The sequence below is a fragment of the Gracilinanus agilis genome, chromosome 2 (assembly GCF_016433145.1).
Source record: "Gracilinanus agilis isolate LMUSP501 chromosome 2, AgileGrace, whole genome shotgun sequence".
Lineage (NCBI taxonomy): Eukaryota > Metazoa > Chordata > Mammalia > Didelphimorphia > Didelphidae > Gracilinanus > Gracilinanus agilis.
Genome location: NC_058131.1, coordinates 652,300,987 through 652,319,770, shown reverse-complemented (window position 1 = coordinate 652,319,770; position 18,784 = coordinate 652,300,987). Strand labels below are relative to the sequence as shown.

Genomic DNA, 18,784 nt, shown 5'->3' with positions numbered 1-18,784 from the left:
TATACCCTCTTGCTCTATAAATTTATTTTTCCATTGGCTTTACTTTGAATATTGATTAATAGAAGCTAGAAGATATCATAGAAGTCATCTTATGCCAAACCCATCTCATTTTACAGTTAAAAAAGCTAAGATTTCAAAAGGCCTAGTATACCCAAGCAACGGACCTGAATTTGATTCTTCTGCTATTAAGTAGTGTGCCTACTATGTCACGAAAACACAAGGAGGCTATTGAGTTTCTCTCTTCCAGGAGCTTTATGGTTATGATGGCACTATTTGACCAACACGTCACAGCTTAAGACTGGTGTCAACATATTTTCATGACCTCAAGCCCGAGTGATCAAACAACTAAGAAGGCAATTTGATGTCACGAAAAGAACATTGGATTATGAGCCAAAAGACCTGGGTTTGAATCTAGAGTTTTCCTTTACTATATATGTGTGACCAAGAGAAAGTCACTGGAAAAAATATATTATTGTGAGTGAACTTTTATGATTGTTTTCCTCCTCCCTTCTCAAAAATAGAGGAAGCTAGCTATAAGCTGCTGGGCAAATAGACTTTGGGGTAAGCCAATCTTCCCTCTGCTCTTCGTGGTTTTCAGGAGACCTAGACCGAGGACCCATAGAATCTAGTTAGAACTGTGGTCAGATTCTGCTTCTGAATCTATGTGTGTGTGCATGTTTCTCTGTTTGTCTATGTTTATACATACATTTATACACATATATGCATGTGTATTCATATATATATATGCATATATACCATCATAAGGAGTAATAAAAATAATAAATAGCTGGCACTTATATTTAGGGTTTACAAAATGCTTGATAAATATTTTCTCACTTGATCCTCACACTAACCCTGAGAAATAGGTGCTATTATTATCCTCATTTTACAGCTCAGGAACCTGAGGCAGACAGACGTTAAATGACTTGCTCAGAGTTACACAGCTAATAAATGTCTATGGTTGTATTTGTACTCGGGTCTTTCCAAATGAAGGTCCATCATGCTATTTGCTGTGCCACCTAACTGATTTCAAAGGAGAATCATTAAATTTCTCTGAGCCTCAGTTTCCTCATCTGTAAAATGAGAATGCTAATATTTGTAGCCTCTAACCCATAGGACTGTTGAGAGGATGAAATGAATTTATGTATATAAACCACAGTTTGTAAACCTAATTTAAATAATTCTTCATATAGTGCTCTTATAGAGACAATTATAATTATTACCATCATCATCATCAATAAAAATTGGTTAGAATGTCCGTTGGGGGTAATCTAAGGAAGAATTAGTCAATGTGGATTATAGTATATAAATTATACATAGCTCTGGGGATCAAAATAAAAGAACTAGGAAAATCTGCTCACTCTTCTTAGGTATAGTAGAGGTTAAAAGTATTAAATTCCTACTTGTTGGGGGAAGCCTGAGAGAATGAGAGGAAGTGGGTAGAATGAGTAATAAAATAGTCACAGAGCAAACCCCACAAGTACCACAAAACAATTGAGTATTAAATATTTGGACATCATTTAGGACATAACTACCAAGCACATATATTTTCAACCACATAGAAATTCTTGGACTCGGCCAATCTTGTGCAAAGGTTTCCAAGGCACACATGAAAATAATCACCAAGGGGATAAGGGATTGATCTCTATAAATAACTTGAGCCTATGTTTGTTTCTGGTGGCAACACATGAGTCTCACTCCCCAGCCTACCCAATGGGTCAGATCATGGTGGGTCAGCTAAGTAGTGTCATTCTCATCATTTAGCCGATAACAGCCCTGCATCCTCTCCCAGAAATTGTAAGCCTTCCTGATCATGATGCCCCTTCATTCCCAGCCACTGATCAGACAGCCTCAGCTGCAGCCTTAACAGATCCATCACCTCTTCAATTTATAATAGTCAAACGCAGGGGAATTTTGTGGGAAGGTATGATGAGGTCTGAGTAGGCTACGTCTCTAGGGACACCATAAAAAGACTGGGCTCTGGGTTCCCAAAGGTTATGCCAATGAAGAGCAAGTCTTAAGGGATTTTAATCTGCATTAGTAAAGAAAACACTCAAACAAAAATTAGACTTTTTTGAAATATTGATGAAAAACAAAGACCCTTCCTTCCTTCCTTCTTCCTTCCTTCCTTTCTTTCTTTCTTTCTTCCTTCATTCCTCTCTTTCTTTCCACCCATCTTCTTTAATATCTAACCCAATAATAGACCATATTCTGAAGTCCCCCAATAAGAAATAGTCATCTTTTTGAGTTAAAGCATGCCATCTGTACCATAAAAGACAAAAGTCCCTAGGAGGGCTGATACATTCTCCAACATGGACATCATAGTGTTAATGCACTGTGTCACCTAAGTAGGACTGAAAACAGGAAAGATGGGTTTTAATGAATGGAAAGGGAAAAGTTCTAAGTTTGGGAAAAGTACCCAAAATGGGCAGTGCATTAAGGGACTGAGTATTAACTCTTAGAAATAACAGTGAGGTCACTTGAATAATCAAAGGAGAGTACAAGGTCAATAGGTACTTAGGAGTAGTAGGGTGGACAAATAGGGCCTTGGGAAAGATATGTAAATAGGATATGTCTATTCCATGGTTTTAATCACATCTGATTCATCTCTGTGTAGGCACAACCTCTATGAAATCTTTCCTGATTCCAGATTCCTGATCTAAGGTCAATAAGTCATTTCCCCTCACCAGACCTCATTTTCCTTATCTGTAAAATTAGAAGACTGAGCAAGATGATCTCTTAGTTCCCTTCCATACTAAGATTTCCTGATTCTGAATATCCTCAATTTTGCCAGGGGCTAGCCCTGAATCTGTAAGTGTTCTTTCCCTCCTGACATTTTTCAAGAACATCTTAGCCATCTCTTTTGCTCCCCCTCTGCCATCATTCCCTGTCTTACATTCTATTTGTCTTTGTTCATGTCATCTCCCCACCAAAAAATAGATTATAAGCTCCATAGGGGTAGAGGCAATGTAGTTTTGTATTTTTGCACATTAGGCATTTTTAAAATGTTATGGCATTCATGTTGTCTTATACCTGTCCATGCCAGGATTGTTCAAGCTCCTTGACCACTTCAATATGAACCAAGTTCAATAATAAGCACCTTTGTAAGCACCTGCCATGTGTAAAATACTGTACTAGTGGTAATTCAGTCACAGTCTCTATCTCATGGAATTTATAGCTTCTTAGGGCAATAGCGCACATAACTTTATACTATGTACTACAGAACATAATGTATAAGAGCCTTACAAGCAACCTACTAATGCCAAATCAAAAGGAAGAAAAGTCATGATCAATTGGGGGGATCAGAGAAGATATCCTGGTGACCGTTTGAGTTTTGTAAAGGATGTGAAACTGGGTGCTTCTTCCTTTGTTTAACTAGAGGACTTCTTATGCCCTTGTCAAATTCTAAGTATGTACCCAGTTTAGGGATCCAATGGTAAACAAGGTGGTACAAGGAGTAAAGTGCTGAATTTAGAATCAGAAGACCTGAGTTTGAATCCTGTCTCAGACATTTATTGGTTATATGACCAACTCTGGCAAGCCATTGAAACTTTTTCAGCCTCAGTTTCCTCATCTGTTAAATGAGGATAAACATAGCACCAATTTGCCAGGGTTGTTGTGAGGACCAAATAAAAGAACATATGTAAAGCACTATGAAAACTCTAAAAGTCATATATAAGTAGCAGCTCTTGTTATTGTTGTTTTGTGCAGAGTCAGGAGCAGGACCAGGGAAGGTAGCACTTGGACTATAGTCCTGCCTGGCCCAGAAGTCTTATGTGCGACTACAGGGTGCAGATTTTATAGCCCATGACTCGAAACCCACGTCCCTTGTGTGCTCAGTGTGGCCAAATGTCCATCCTGTGCCTTTCACATAAGGTGAGCACCGTATACAATCCTGACTTCTTACAAATTTCTACTAAAAATGGAGATAATATTTGTAAAAGCACTTAGCACTATAGAAAAGCTTATTCCTTTCTCTCTTCCCTCCTTCCTTTCCCTTCCTCTTTTTCAAAGACTATTTAGTTTCTTGTTGAAATCTCTCTGTCCTCACCTTTCCAAAAAGCACCTGACCCCATTTTCTTCAAGTTAGAATCACATCTGGTCTGGTTTTAGGAGTTTTTATTTAATGTCCTGATTATACTCCTAACATACAATCCAGCTCATACAAAAGCAGCCCTACAGAGTATGACTTGGGGGACAGTGGTAAGGCACCCCCCTCAATTCCTGTCCACATTTGCCCCTCCTTGCCATGATATCTAAAATTTCAGCAACAGAGATTTGTTCCTTTGGGGTTAAGTCATGATTATCTCAGGCATTCTTTTTTAAAAACAAGCAGCCAAGGGAGAGGTCACACATTAAATAGAAGGACATAGCATCATGGTCTACTAACCTTGGGCAAAGGCCTAAAGCATCTCATTTGCGATTTGAACTAAGGAAAATCATACCCTACCAAGGTCAATAAGTCACTTCTCATTCAGTCTTATTTTCCTTATCTACAAAACTGGAAGACTAAACAAGGTGATATCTCAGTTCCTTTCCAATGCTAAGATTTCATAATTCCAAATCTTTTCCCAATTTTGCCAGGAGCTAGCCCTGCTAACACCGAGTGCACTTATATGTTGCCATTTAAATTTATAGTGAGTCTACTTTTTTCCAACTTATATAATACCATTAAATCTCAGCAAAAACATCTAAGTTTTTTCCCCCCTAAAACCCTACCCCTGCTTCTTCTATTCATCAAGGAAGGTCAGAGGTTTCCAACCTCCCCCAGGAAGAACAAGAAACATATCAAAGAAATAGGGAATATTTGGTAAATAACTGTATTATACTATTGAAAGTAATTAATCTTTATTCTTTATATGCCCATGCATTGTGAATACCAGAATTTCTTTCCTTTCATATTGAGTGTCTTTGCCATGAAAACCCCAAATGGGGTCAGGAAGGACTGGACAGTCGGTTCAGACAGGACTAAACTGCCTGAAGAACAGGTAGATAAATTAAAAGCCATGAAAGATAGAAACTGGAAAGGATTGGGAACCCCTGTGATAGTAGTCAATCTTACTTATTTACTTACTTACTTAATTTACTTATTTGCTTACTTATTTATTTACTTTCTCACTTACTTATTCACTAATTTGCTTACTTATTTACTTATTTGCTTACTTACTTACTTACTTACTTACTTACTTATCAGACTATACACGTTTATATTGTAACCTTCAAGAACTGATGGTAAATGGAAAGAAATGTATTCCTCACCCCATATCTCTGTGCCCAGCTGTACCCAATAGTTCTGAATGTCTTAATGTGTCTTTTCCTGTCACTAGCTGCTTACTGATCAAGAAGGATAAGTCAAGTGCCAAAGTAGTCCCGATTCATAGGGCAAAGAAAGGGTCAAAACTGCTGAAAAAAAAACATCTAATACTCCTGCCCTGATCATCCCTGTTCACTCCATGTCACTTCTACTAGAATCAATAAATCTGTTAACACTAATGAAAATCATTTTCTCTTGCCCTTCACTACGGTGATCATTGCCCTGCAAATGGAGACTTCTGCAATACACCTGAAACCTGTTACTTCCTAGTAGCAAAAGCTCAGCCACAATGCAGTAAGCGTTCAGAGGCAAGGTTGCAAATCTAAAACATCTAGAGATTTTTATTTTGCTTATGTGAATGCAGTCTCCATTGTACACCTGAGTCTATGCCAGGCAAAAGCCAAATGAGGTATCCATTGATCCCAGGCATAGTCACCATCCTTTCAAAAGGCTATGGCTAAAAATAAGAATATGATAATTCCAGTATGATAGACAAAGTTATTATAACATCATAAAGCACAAAAATAGCCCTCCTTTGTATCATACTTTATGGTTACAAAGCACTTTATGTACTTATCTGATTAGTCCCTTACAATGACCCTGAGAAGCCAGTATTGTCAGTATTATTAACCCTGGTTTATCCATAAAGAAATTGAAATTCAATGAGGTTAAATAGGTTACCCAAGATCAAATGACTAAGAAATGGCAGTGGGGACCTGAGCTCAGTTGTTCTACCTCCAAGTCCTACAGAGATCCCATGCTACTTCATTGCCCTCCCACTAGTGGCCTAAATGAGGATCTTGTATCCTGGACTCATTCCCATAGTACATTCAAAATTTTCCTAGCTGCCTTGCCATCAGCCAAGGGTCTGGGATACGTCACTTTCGTCAAGATTTCCCAACTTACCTTAGCAAATGAATCTAGAGTATGAAGGAAATGCCTCTCCTCAAACAAACCAGCATTATTAAAAAAAAAACAAAAAACAAAAAACCTTGAAGACTTTAGAACTCAGATCAATACAATAATTAAACAAGAGTCCAGAGGACTGAAAATGAAACATGCTACCTACCTTTAAATAATAATAATAATACTTAACATTTACAAGGTGCTATCCTAAGGGCTTATAATTATTATCTCATTTGATTCTCATAACAACTATGACATAGGGTTATTATTATGCTATTATACAGATGAGGAAACTGAGGCAGGATGAAGTTGTGACTTGTCCAGGGTCACACATTTAGTAAATGTCAGTGACCAGATTTCAATTTAGATCTTCCTAACTTCAAGCCCAGCATTCTGTTCACTGTACCTATAGGTAAAGGACCTAAAATTCATACTGAGTCAATCATTTGGGGATCTGGCCAATATGAGAATTTGTTTTGTTGTTGAACTATACATATGTGTTATGAGGGTTATCTTTTTTAATTATTCAATTGAGTGGAATGGGAATGAAAGACAATAACTGCTTGTAAAAATAATTTTACATTTTAAAAAGTTTTTTTTTAAGGTAAAATGCCTCTCTTTCACTGGTCTAATAAAATCCACAAAGTAATAGCCCATCTTTTGTCTGAAATGAAGTAGATACAATTCTGGAAGAAGACTCCCTCTTGAGGAACAGAATCAACTTAATATGTAGGTAATAGAGTCAGTAGCTTTCAGAGTCTGATGTAAAGGGAGCTGAGAAGATCTCCTTGCCCACAAAACATTTCCCCTGATGCCCAGAAACTGATCGGCAGTAATCCTACTTTAGATTTCTCTCTTAAAATGGCAAACACTCCTCAGAGTTAAAAAACACTGAGCCCTTAGTACTTTAATGTTAATAAATGTAGCAATCTTTTCACTTGGTGAAAAGTAGGAGATGCCCCAATCAGGAGAGCACAAGACCCCCAGATATGGAAGAAGCATGAAGAATCCCCTTATGGAGAAGGAAACCAAGGAGCAGGGATTTTAAGTGACTTTTCCAAGGTCACTCAGAAAGTGCCAGAGGCAGAATTTGAATGCAAATTCTTTGACTAGAGACAGTGACGTTTCCACTGTACCATTCATTAGATTCAAGTCCAGTCAATTTTAAAAATATTTTTAAGTTGTTTACATTATGCCAAGCAAATGACTTGAATGAAGATGGTGCTACTATATAACCTTTGTCCCATACCTCGATCTTTTTCTTTGGAGATCAGGAGTGGGGATTAGAGCTATAATGTCATTGGTTTAGGGAATTCCTAGGTGAGGGAATTCCCTCTACCAATGTACAACAGCACTGAGAAGTTGAGACTAGTCCAAAGTAACATAGCTAATATAAATCGGAGGGAAGACTAGAATGTTCCTCAGTTTTCCTGACTTTGTCTGGCTCTCTATCCACTATGCAAACTGCTTCTTCTGTTCTTTGATGGTATTGAATCTATACAGCCCATGGCATTATCATAGAGTCATCAAGCCCTTTCTCCTCTATTAAAGTCCTTCAAGTATTTGAAGAGTTACTTACTACCTGGAAAAGGAATTAGATTTGTTCTATTTGGCCCCTGAGGACACAATTAGGAGCAATTGATGGAAGTTGCCAAAAGGTAGATTTAAACTAGATACCAGGAAAAACTTCCTAACAAGGAGAGCTATCCAAAAGTGGAATGAACCTGCTGGGGATGTTGTGGGGATGTTCCCCTCACTGGAAATTTTAAAATTAAATTAAATGCCCACTTGTTGGGGATATGATAGAGGAAATTTGATTTCAGGTACGTTTGGTTAGACAGCCACAGAGATATTTTCTGACGCTGAAATTCACAGTGCCTGGTACATTATAGCTATTTAAGAAATACTTATTGAATTGATTCTTCATACTTCTTCCATGTCTGAGGGCCATGTGCTCTCTCACTTGGGGTGTCTCCTAACTTTCCCCAAGTGAAAAAAGGCTACTAAATTTATTAACGCCAAAGTACTAAGGACTCAATGTTTGGACCTTTTAGGGGTGGTTGCCATTTTAAGAGAGAAATCTAAAGTAGGATTACTATTGATGAGTTTCTGGATATCAGGAGATATTTTTGTGGGCAAGGAAGTCTTTTTAGCTCCCTTTACATCAGACTCTAACAGCTACTGCCTGTACTACCTACATAGTAGGCGGATTCTGTTTCTCAAGAGGGAGGTCTTCGTCCAGAATTATATCTTCTTCTTCAGAAGACTTCTGAGATCATTTTCTTAGTTCTATGGCCCTATGAAGTGAAATTAATTAAATTGAATTCGAGTACAGGAGCCTAGAAGAACTGGACTTAAATAGCCAGGAAGCTGGCCCAGGAACCACCAATTGACTCCCTTCATGCATCACTTTCCTACTACTTTCTTATATGGATGAAACTCTTTAAGGAATTTTTTTTTAAACCCTCAAAGCCAGTCTACCCAGAAGATTCAGCCTTTCTGAGAATAGTTATAGCTACTGCATACACAGGTCATGTTTTCAAACCCTGATACCTAGGAAACTATGAACATAATCTTTTAAGAGTAAAGAAACTTTCAAAGGAATAAGCAAAAAGTGCCCAGTGGTTTAATGAAGGAGAGAGGTACTACTTTCTAAAGAAAGGCTCCTTTTGAGAAATGCTCAGGGGTGTACTGGAAGACCAGTTGGTAAGGAAGGTATGGCCATATTTGATGAGGTTGATCTTTAGATAAATACAGTCAAACCAGGGGTAGGGATAGGGTGAAGGGAAGATGGAAGGGAGGTACACTGAAGGGATAGACTGTGCCTAGGGATAATATTCAATAGAAACTAAATTAGAAATTGGAATGGTCTATGATTGAGAGACTCATGCCAGGATTCATAAAGCTTGGTTTCTAATCCAAGCTCTTTGTATTAGCTATTGGAGTGGAAGGCATTTAAACTCTCTGAGCATCTATTCTTCCTCTGTTAAATGAAGCTAACCTTATATGCCCTACTTATCTCCCAGGGCTGACAGTATGCTCTATTACAAGAATGAAAACAGAAAGGTAAGATAATACATAAGAAGGAGAATGTTGTGGGGAGCAGCTAGGTGGCTCAGTAAAATGAGAGTCGGGCATACAGATAGGAGGTCCTGGGCTCAAATCTGGCCTCAGACACTTCTTTGCTATATGACCTTGGGCAAGTCACTTAACCCATATTGCCTAGCCCTCACTGCTCTTCTGCCTTAGACTCAATGCACAGTAAGGGTCTGAAGAAGAAGAATATTGAAATAGAAAAGGTCCTGGTTCTGGAATCATGAAATGAAATTCAAATACTGATTCTGCAAACTACTAGCCCTAACCCTGTGACTCAAGTTATTCAGCTTCTCGGCTCAGCTTCCTCATCCATAAAATGGTAATAATAAAACTTGTCCCATCTATTGCTAAAAGTAATTGCGTGACAAGTGCTTTGTAAACTTCAAATGCTATAAAAATGTGGACTATTATATTATAGCAATACGGAATCTCCTGCTAGAGCAGCCAAAAAGGCTGGTGCCTGATGAATAACTGGATTAGAAAGTAAAAATAACTTGTTTGTAGGGGCAGCTGGGTAGCTCAGTGGATTGAGAGCCAGGCCTAGAGACAGGAGATCCTAGGTTCAAATCCGGCCTCAGACACTTCCCAGCTGTGTGACCCTGGGCAAGTCACTTGACCCCCATTGCCTACCCTTACCAATCTTCCACCTATAAGTCAATACACAGAAGTTAAGGGTTTAAAATTAAAAAAAAATAACTTGTTTGTTAATAACACTAATACTTATATATATGCTGGCAAAGTATGCCTTCAGTGGTTCCCAAAGTGGGCACCACCGCCCCCTAGTGGGTGCTGCAGAGATCTAGAAAGGCAGTGATGGCCACACTTTTTTTGTATTACATTCTATTCTGAGTTCAATAGTTTCATCATTTCCAGGGGGCGCTAAGTAATATTTTTTCTAGAAAGGGGGCAGTAGGCCAAAAGTTTGGGAACCATTGCCTTAAACCAAGAAGAGAGATAGGATGCCACACCTAAAAATCTGATAACAAAAGAATTTCACTTGGAGGGATCTTAATGACCTCTACCCTGATGGCCAAGCCCCAAGGTTTCCCTCTAGTTGTTACCTTTCAATGAAGCAACATGTGACAAAGCTTGAGCATAGGTAGCTGTGTTCAGGAGCGTTCCAGGTAAGCACGAAGGGAAGAAAGGACCTGTGGGGCCCACAGTTCGACTCAAGCTGGTGGAGAAAGAAAACCACTTAGCAATGAATCAAATCTCTGTGAATTACAGCAAGACTTCCCAAAGGAGAGGAATCTGACCTCCCTTACCTCTGCTGGGCTTCCAATGTGTCCTTTTTGTTTCGAGTTTGTTCCACTGGGGAAGGGGAATTGATGTTTCTCACTGGTGGGGTCACTTCAGTCATTGGCTCTTTGGAGCCCTCCTGATCAGAAGCCCCTCTTTCTGTTTTCCTCCATTTTGCTCTTCGATTTTGAAACCAAACCTAAGATATAATTGAAAACCGTCACCAGCGGAGTGAGGAAATTTGCTCACCAAATACATCATGTTAACAAAAGGACATCAGTTCTCTTAAACTCTGCTTCTTTGATTCTTCTTCTATTCTATGAACTTCTCAGAAACTGTTTTTGTTTTTTTAGCTTCATTTACTAGCGGTGTGACTGAGTAGAGTCACTTCATCTCTCTTTCCTTCTCAGTAAATTGAGTATCACAAGCAATTATTAAGCCCCTACTATAAACAGTGCATCATTAACTCTCTGAGGTCAGTGATACTTTCCCAAACAAGTCTTACCAATTCAGTCCAAAGTCACCCATAGAAATGAGCAAAATGTTCCAGCTCTTTACATTTTCTGCGTCCAGAGTTTTAGTAAACCTCTTTCTATCCCCTAGATACTTCTAGTTTAATAGAGGTAATCTGGTAACAGTAGTAGATGTATTATTGTTGTTATTATTGCTATAATTACTATTAGCCTTTAGCACATCAGAGGGGTTTAATAAATGTTTAGTAATTGATTGGTTCACTAATAGCTTACATTTATACAAACTGTGAAGTAGACTGCACCGAATGACATTCCCATTTTGAAGATGAAGAAACTAACTCAGATTTAGTGACTTACCCAGAGTCACTTTAACCCATATCTTCTAACTCCTCCACCATTCCCCTTTCCCCTGTGCTTCTCTTCCTCTAAAAACAATTTGACTATAGCAAAGGTTTTCCTGGCTTCCAACTTGATTTTCCTCTTTCTTCCCATCACCCCATTACTGTCAGTGTCATTGCCCTGAATCCCCTTCACCAGTCCCTCCTTTCTTCCTTTCACACTGGCTTACCACTGGAATCCTAGAACCCCACAGAGCCTAGTTTGGGCACCGACCACGCAGACATGTTATCCTGCCCACACTGTCCCCCGATTACCATTCTCCTTCAACTTGTTTTTTTTTTTTTTATTTAGTTGGCTTTTAATTGCACGTATCAGCAAACGTTGAATAATGATTTTATCTATATTCTAAATTTAGGGCAGTTAAATGCAAAGCAAAATGCAGGCACTTTCTTGCGTCTTAATTGAATGAAGGTCACAGCTATAACAACATTTAATTGAGCCATTTTTCATTATCATATTTTAATGACTTTGCACTGACAGTTCGCCGGCTTCTGAGGAAAGAGCATGATGAAGTCGTTTATTTCCCTATTTAGTTATTGTTTGACAACATCAGCTTAGATTAAGACTCTGCTTTAGAGTGCATTAATCATATTTGAATGAGCAAGGGGTACAAATGTAAACATTTCTCCCATCCTCGCTGATGCCCGTGTCCCATGCTAACGCAGACCAAACAACTCAGTGCATCCATTGTCTGTTTGCATAATAGCCAACAACAGCTCCAACAACAATTCCCGGCCTCTAATTGTTACCACCCCTATCTCACCCTTGCACCTTTCAGGGAGAAGTTATGATCTTCCACTTCTGAATGCTCAATAATTGTCCCATTTATCTCAATTTGCAGTTCAGTCTTTAGGCAGCTATCGCCAAACTGGCATTTTAAAAAAGGACCTATAGTATCCTGGAAAAAGGAGATTTTCATTTCCAAATAATAATCAGTTTAATTTGCCCGCATATGACCAATGATTCATGTTCAGATTTAATAATCAGGATCACATAATCTGATTATAGGGGAAATAATTTGTTTACAATCCCCAATTTACTGCTCTGAATTCCATTATCTCTATTCAGCCATTGGGTTTTAAGAGATACTAACATGACCCTGGGGAACAAAAGGCAAACCATTATATTTCCTACAATTAGATCTTTGCATAGCCTTAACCCCAAGCCCCTGCATAAAAAAGACTAGGAACAGCACACAAGAAACCCCATAAATAAAATGAATCCATAATTGTACTCAAAGAATGGCTTAGCCCAGACAACCTAGCTTTAGCATACGCAGAATTATTTGGGAGTATATCTCACCCCTACATATCTGCTTGGGCTTAGCTTCTTTATGCACTTAAATGTAATAAGTATACAGCTATTGAAAAGAAGTCATGGTGAAAGACTGTCGTCATGCCTGGTTCACACTGCTCTTTGTGACTGATTGCCTCTGCCATATAGAGGGTCTTTAATTGCAAGCCCTTTTTAAAGACTCTTAATTTTGAAGCATTCTGAATGTTGGGGGAGATTCTGACTTCATGTAACCTCTGAAAACCAGAAGAAGCCACACTTCCCATTGGAAGCCATGGTGCCCTACAATGGACTAGCCCAGCCAGCCCTACAGAGTGGCCAGGGCTGCTCAGAGAATCACGTCTCAGCTTTTTTTTTCCCCCTCTCCAAAGCAAAGAAATGGATGTGCATTGATGTAATTTAGTACCTTAGAGACGCGGACAAATTAGTGTAGAACATTATCACTAGTTAATTATGAATGACCGATTAATCAACCTAATCTAATATTCCACATTATGTTGATGTTATTAAAGTGCATCATGAAAATGACAGATAGTCTTCATTTGCTTTCTTTGGCCAAATGTACACTCTGCATTCATGATGTCAAAAAAAAAAAAGTTTGCCAGGCTTAATATTAGGGAGTTAAATAATTTAAAAGAATGTTTACCTGCACTCTGGCTTCTGTGAGGTTGATTTTCATGGCTAGCTCTTCTCTGGTAAAGACATCTGGATAGTGGGTTTGGGCAAAGACTGCCTCCAGAGCTTCCAGCTGATTAAAAGAGGAAAGTTTATTGATAAGAGGCTGTGGAACAAGGACAGAAACCAGGGCAAAGGCAAAGGATGCTGAGGTATAACAGTGGGTTGCTATAGGAGTTGGGGGCCAAATTAGAAGTATTTTCTTTGATGGGAAGACAGGTTCCCCGGTTAAACAAAGGAAATGATAGTGAGGAAGGATCATTACAAAATACCAGACTGCACCCAAAAAGTCAATCACTTACAAATACAGAAACAAGCCTCGCTAATAATAGCTTACATGTGTATAGTGGAGGAGGGGGAGGGACTACAAAGCACTTTCATATCCATTATCTCTTGGAGAAAAATAATATAGTGGAAAGGAATATAGTAAAGTAGAAACAATATGGTACCGTGAAAAGAGTATTGACCTTGCAGTCACGGGACCTAATTTAAAATCCTAATCCTGATATTTACTACCTACAGGTAAAGACCAAGGGTTTAAATTAAGATTATACAACAACCTAATTTTAGGAAATTTAATTATTTGCTTTCTATTCACCAGGCTTATATGAATATCTTCTTAAAACCCAATGGCTATACAGAGATCATGGAATTCAAAGGAGTAACCTCTCTGGGCCTCAGTTTCCTCATGTGCAAAGAGAAGAGATTGAGCTAGTTGGTTTCTAAAGTTTCTTTGAGCTCTAAATCAATGATCCTATAATCCTATGTTTGCTCAGCTAAGGGGCCTAAAAACCTGAGTTTTAGGGCTGATTCTAAATAGCTGTGTGATCTCAAAAAAGTCTCTTCATTTCTCTGTGACTTGGTTTCCTCATTAAAAATAATAAGTTGGACCAGAACATCTCTAATCTTTCCTCCATCACTAATATGATCTTTGTAATGATGCTAAAAAGCAAAAAGTCCACTACTATTTCCAAGAAGAAACCTGAATTTTGGAAAAGTAATTTGTCTTTACTGGTAGTTATTTAACTAGTAAGTAGCAGTGCTGAGACTCAAACTCAGGTCTTCTAATTTAGAGTCTAAAGATCTTTCCAGCACTTATCAATGGGCCTGGTATACAGTAGGTGCTTGTTTAATGTATGCTGACTGATTTTTTTTACTTATTCCACTATGAAAAGAAGTTAATTTTTTAATCATTATTGAATTTTTCATTGAAATTTATGAGTTTAAAATCCAAGGAAGAGCTTGTTTTGTGATGAGTACCATTTACTATATTTTTAACACTTAGAAGAAAAGAAAAACCATTTACTAAAATCTAAACATCTCAGATCCCTTCCAGTTATAGTATACTATGTATCTAAAGCCAATTCCAAAATCTGTTTTGAATACTTAAACTTCCTTCCCAGTCCCACCAAGGAGAACTCCAAGCCTGTTCAAATGACCTTTTTTGAAAAGTGTGCTTAGTGGAGAGAATATGAAACTAGAAAAGAGAAGACCTGGTCCACCAGTATATAAAACTAGTCATATGACCATAGGCAAGTCACAGCCTCCCCAAGCTCCATCTTTTTCCAATATCAAATGGGAAAATAATACCTACTGTGACTTCTACCTTGGGTTTTTGAGAACAAATGAGATAATGCATGTGAAAGCACTTTGAGATCGACAAAGTACTATACAAATGTAAGAGGTCATCATCATTATTGTTACAGCCTAGATCCATGCTGTCTAGAAAGTAAAAAGCCACTAGTGAACACTTTTTTTATGCCCACCAAAAAAAAAAACCCTAAATAGATTCCAGTCAACAATGAAAATGGTTCAAGGAAATGGAAAATTAGATTAGCCACATTAGCCCATCTAATTTTCCATTTTCTCTTTGAACAATAGATTCAAAAATTTTTCTTTGTGTCTTTGTGGGGAGTAGAGAAATTTATCAGAACCTGGCCAAAAGATTAAGGAAATAGCACAAGGTACCTGCTGAAGAGTGAAAGTCGTTCTATTCCTACGTTGTTTTCGCCGCAAAAACCCATCATCAAAATCACCTGTGGAGTGGTTGCCAAAGGGTGCAGTGCCTACTGAGAACAGAGAGAATCCAAATTACTAGAAGAGCACCCAATTTTAAAACATGAGCGACTGGGTTTGGGAAGAGTTATAGTTTAGTTGTAGGGTATGTCCAAATCCCCACTGTTCCCCAAATTCTGCTTCTCAGCATGTGCAGAAACTATACATTTTTCTTATTCAGGTTTATCCTACTGTCTTGATGAAGAAGACCAGTTGTTTCTCAGTTATACCATTAAGGGAGTCATATTACCCAACTCCAGGAGGTCCACTTATTGGGAAACTGCCTTTTATTATACTTATTTATGTACTTGTCATATTTAACTCCTGCAGACTGTAAGCTTCTTGAATGCAGGGACAGTCATATTTCTTCTTTTACCCCCCAATGCCTTGCACAAATAGGCACTCAACAAATGCTCATCAAATTGTTATTGGATTGCCGTATAACTTACAAATGAAATTCAATTTGGAAAGGAGGCAGAAGCCCTCTGGTACTTCCATTTTCTCACACATCTAAACATACCAAGTCTCCAGTTTCCAGGTCTTTTACAGCATCTAAGCACTTAAGCTTTCCCTAAATAATTGCCCATCTATTCTTTGGACAATTTTTTTTTATTCTGTCATGTATCTATATACATGGCAGGATTAGAATCAGGGAAACTAATATTTTTTAAGAACTCAGAATCACAGTGATTTTTCTCTTTGAATTTCAGCACACTCCTGGGATGAAAATTTACAAATGAATATTATTTACAATGGTTACAATGCATTTGTTACACCCTAATGGCTCTGTTATTGTAATAATAGATAACAAAAGCATTATCAGGAGATTGGAATCAATGAACAAAATATAGTCTAAGCTGGGGGCTCTTCTTCAATGAAACATCCAGCAAAGACATGGAAACTAATAACATTGGACTTCTCAAAAAGGAAAGTCTGGTTTGGTTTAGTTTTTCTCTCCAGAGTATGGAAAGATACCAACGAGTTGAGGAAAAACATGGACCCAAATGTGCCTTCAGATCATTTTCCAAATATGCACTGTTTACTTGTTAGTCCATGGTGGCTCCTAATGAAAAAAAAGTAAGAACTTCTGCTTTTACCAAAGGGTTTTTACCTGATACCCTGGGTCATTATTATAACCACTATATACTAACCATCAGGGTCTTGCCAGCTAAATTGTATGGACAGTAATATTAGGTGTGAAAAATGTGTATATTTGCCTCAATTCATCAGTTGTAGATCCTATGCTAGATCACAATGTATTTTGACCTAGTGTTCCCTTGACTTCTATTTACATGTTACTGAATATTCAAATTATTCTTTAAAACAGCAAGCTAATTTACAAACATTTCTCCCCTTGGTTCATTCAGAACTTAAAAGCAAAGCCTCATATCTTCATTATGGTGCAGGAACCAAAATATTCTCCTTTTGAAACAAAACAAATTTGAAATATTTATGGGTCAAGGAGCAAAATAATTTCTTGCAACTAAATAATCAGTAAATATTGATGGTAACCAAAGTTTTCAAAGAGCATGAAGAAATGGGGAGAGAATTCTTTCATGAACCTGGGATGTAGTTTTCTGAAAATGTGCTTAGAATGAACAACATGAATAGACACATATGTATGCATGATGATAAAAATAATAGCTCTAATTTACATCCTGCTTTGAGGCTTGCACACATTACATCAGGAATGTATTCTGAAATAAAAAAAACAACTTGTTAACTTTTACCCTAAAAAGATTTCATGAAATACAAAAGAATTAGACTCCAAGTGCTGTTGGTCCTCATATAGTCAATCTTTTCCCTACACTAACTTAAGTCAAAATAAAAGCTTCCATTTTGTAAAGTTAGCAAGAGAACAAATTTGCAGTGGAAAATGATTTTTTTAAGATCTACCTTTGCTCAATGTTATTCAACTTAATAAACCTCTCTGTTAAGTATTGACTACATTTAAAGCCTTGGATTAACTGTAGGATCAGAAGGGCAGCAGGACTGAAAACAAGAAGAGGGACAACAGCAAAGCCCATATCTTTTACTTCAGTCAGAAAAAAAGGTACACTACAACCAATTAGCCAGCCAGCGAGGGACTCTCTTCTGTGTAGCATCTGTCTTCACTATAAGTTTATGGGGCTTCATCAAGAAATATCACAAAGTTAACATTGAAATGGACAAAATATGAAAGATGTGTGGTTTTCCATTTGAAGCCATAGAAGAATTCATCATTCACTGTTTGCCAGGGACTTGTGTGCTCTTCAGTTTTCACTAAAATACTAGGTTTAGCAGTGTGTAATTGTTTCAAGTCTAAGCGGGTGCATAAGAGTAGAACAAGATGCATCTGGTCAGCCACTCAGTTAAATACATATCTTCCCTCTGTGTCTCTGCTATAAATTTTTCTGGACATACTGTAGTGGCTTTATTTCTTTGAGAAGCCAATGTAACTTAGCGTGCAAACATAGTTCGTCATAAAAGGCATGTACACATGTGTGCTCCACAGGATATGCTATACACATCCCAAAGCGGGAATGTTATTAAAGTTCGTTTTGCTCTAATAATCTCTGGCTTGCTGAGATGGAAAGTCACTAAGTTAGCCTCAATCTAACAAAACCAATGTACGTAGAAACCACTTGTGCCACAGTTCCATATAAAAAAATAACAAGAGACAGTGTGAACATTTTCCCTCTGGAAACCTTAGTGGATTAGTGACTAGTTTTCCTGACTGCTTATTCTATTCTCTATGTCCCTTTAGTTCTCCTCCTTCCAAAAGAAGTGACAAATAACTGGTTATATAGCATTCTTATCTCATGCATTTTCTACACCATTTAAAAAATTATAACCACTTTGCACAAAGTAGGATTTGGGTTATCGAAGCTTTAATAACTTTGAATGAAGTTGTTAAAATGGCTCAATGGTTAATTTGATGGCTTTTCACCACTTACCTCACAGGATTGTTGCAAGGAAAAGCACTTCATAAACTTGAAGATGCTGTGCAAATATGAGTTATTAGTCATAATAATTAAAAGCCTCTGCTATTGTATAATCGTATAAAACACTGGCCTCATTCATTTAAAGGCCTGAAAGAAGCCCTAAAATGAGACGTACAAAATTATTCTCATATTTCTAAAGGAAGGCTTGATTTGACTGTCTGGACATACATATATACACACAGGTAAGGTCTCAGCAAGTGTTTACAATCAAGGGGAGAGAGAGAGAGAGAGGGACAGAGAGAGAGAGGGAGGGAGGGAGAGACAGAGAGAGAGAGAGAGGGAGGGAGGGAGAGAGACAGAGACAGAGAGAGAGACAGAGAGAGAGACAGAGACAGAGACAGAAAAAGAGA

At 37.9% G+C, this 18,784-nt stretch overlaps 1 protein-coding gene across 1 annotated transcript in view; it reads right to left on the bottom strand.

Moving 5' to 3' along the window:
* DRGX (dorsal root ganglia homeobox) overlaps positions 1-18,784 on the bottom strand; it is a 75,319-nt gene that overhangs the window by 25,824 nt on the left and 30,711 nt on the right. Inside the window, exons 2-5 of the mRNA XM_044660222.1 lie at positions 15,364-15,461; positions 13,367-13,468; positions 10,582-10,754; positions 10,378-10,490 (exon numbers count right to left, since the gene is read on the bottom strand). Coding sequence (XP_044516157.1) covers positions 10,378-10,490; positions 10,582-10,754; positions 13,367-13,468; positions 15,364-15,461 — 486 coding nt within the window. The remainder of the gene's footprint in view (positions 1-10,377; positions 10,491-10,581; positions 10,755-13,366; positions 13,469-15,363; positions 15,462-18,784) is intronic.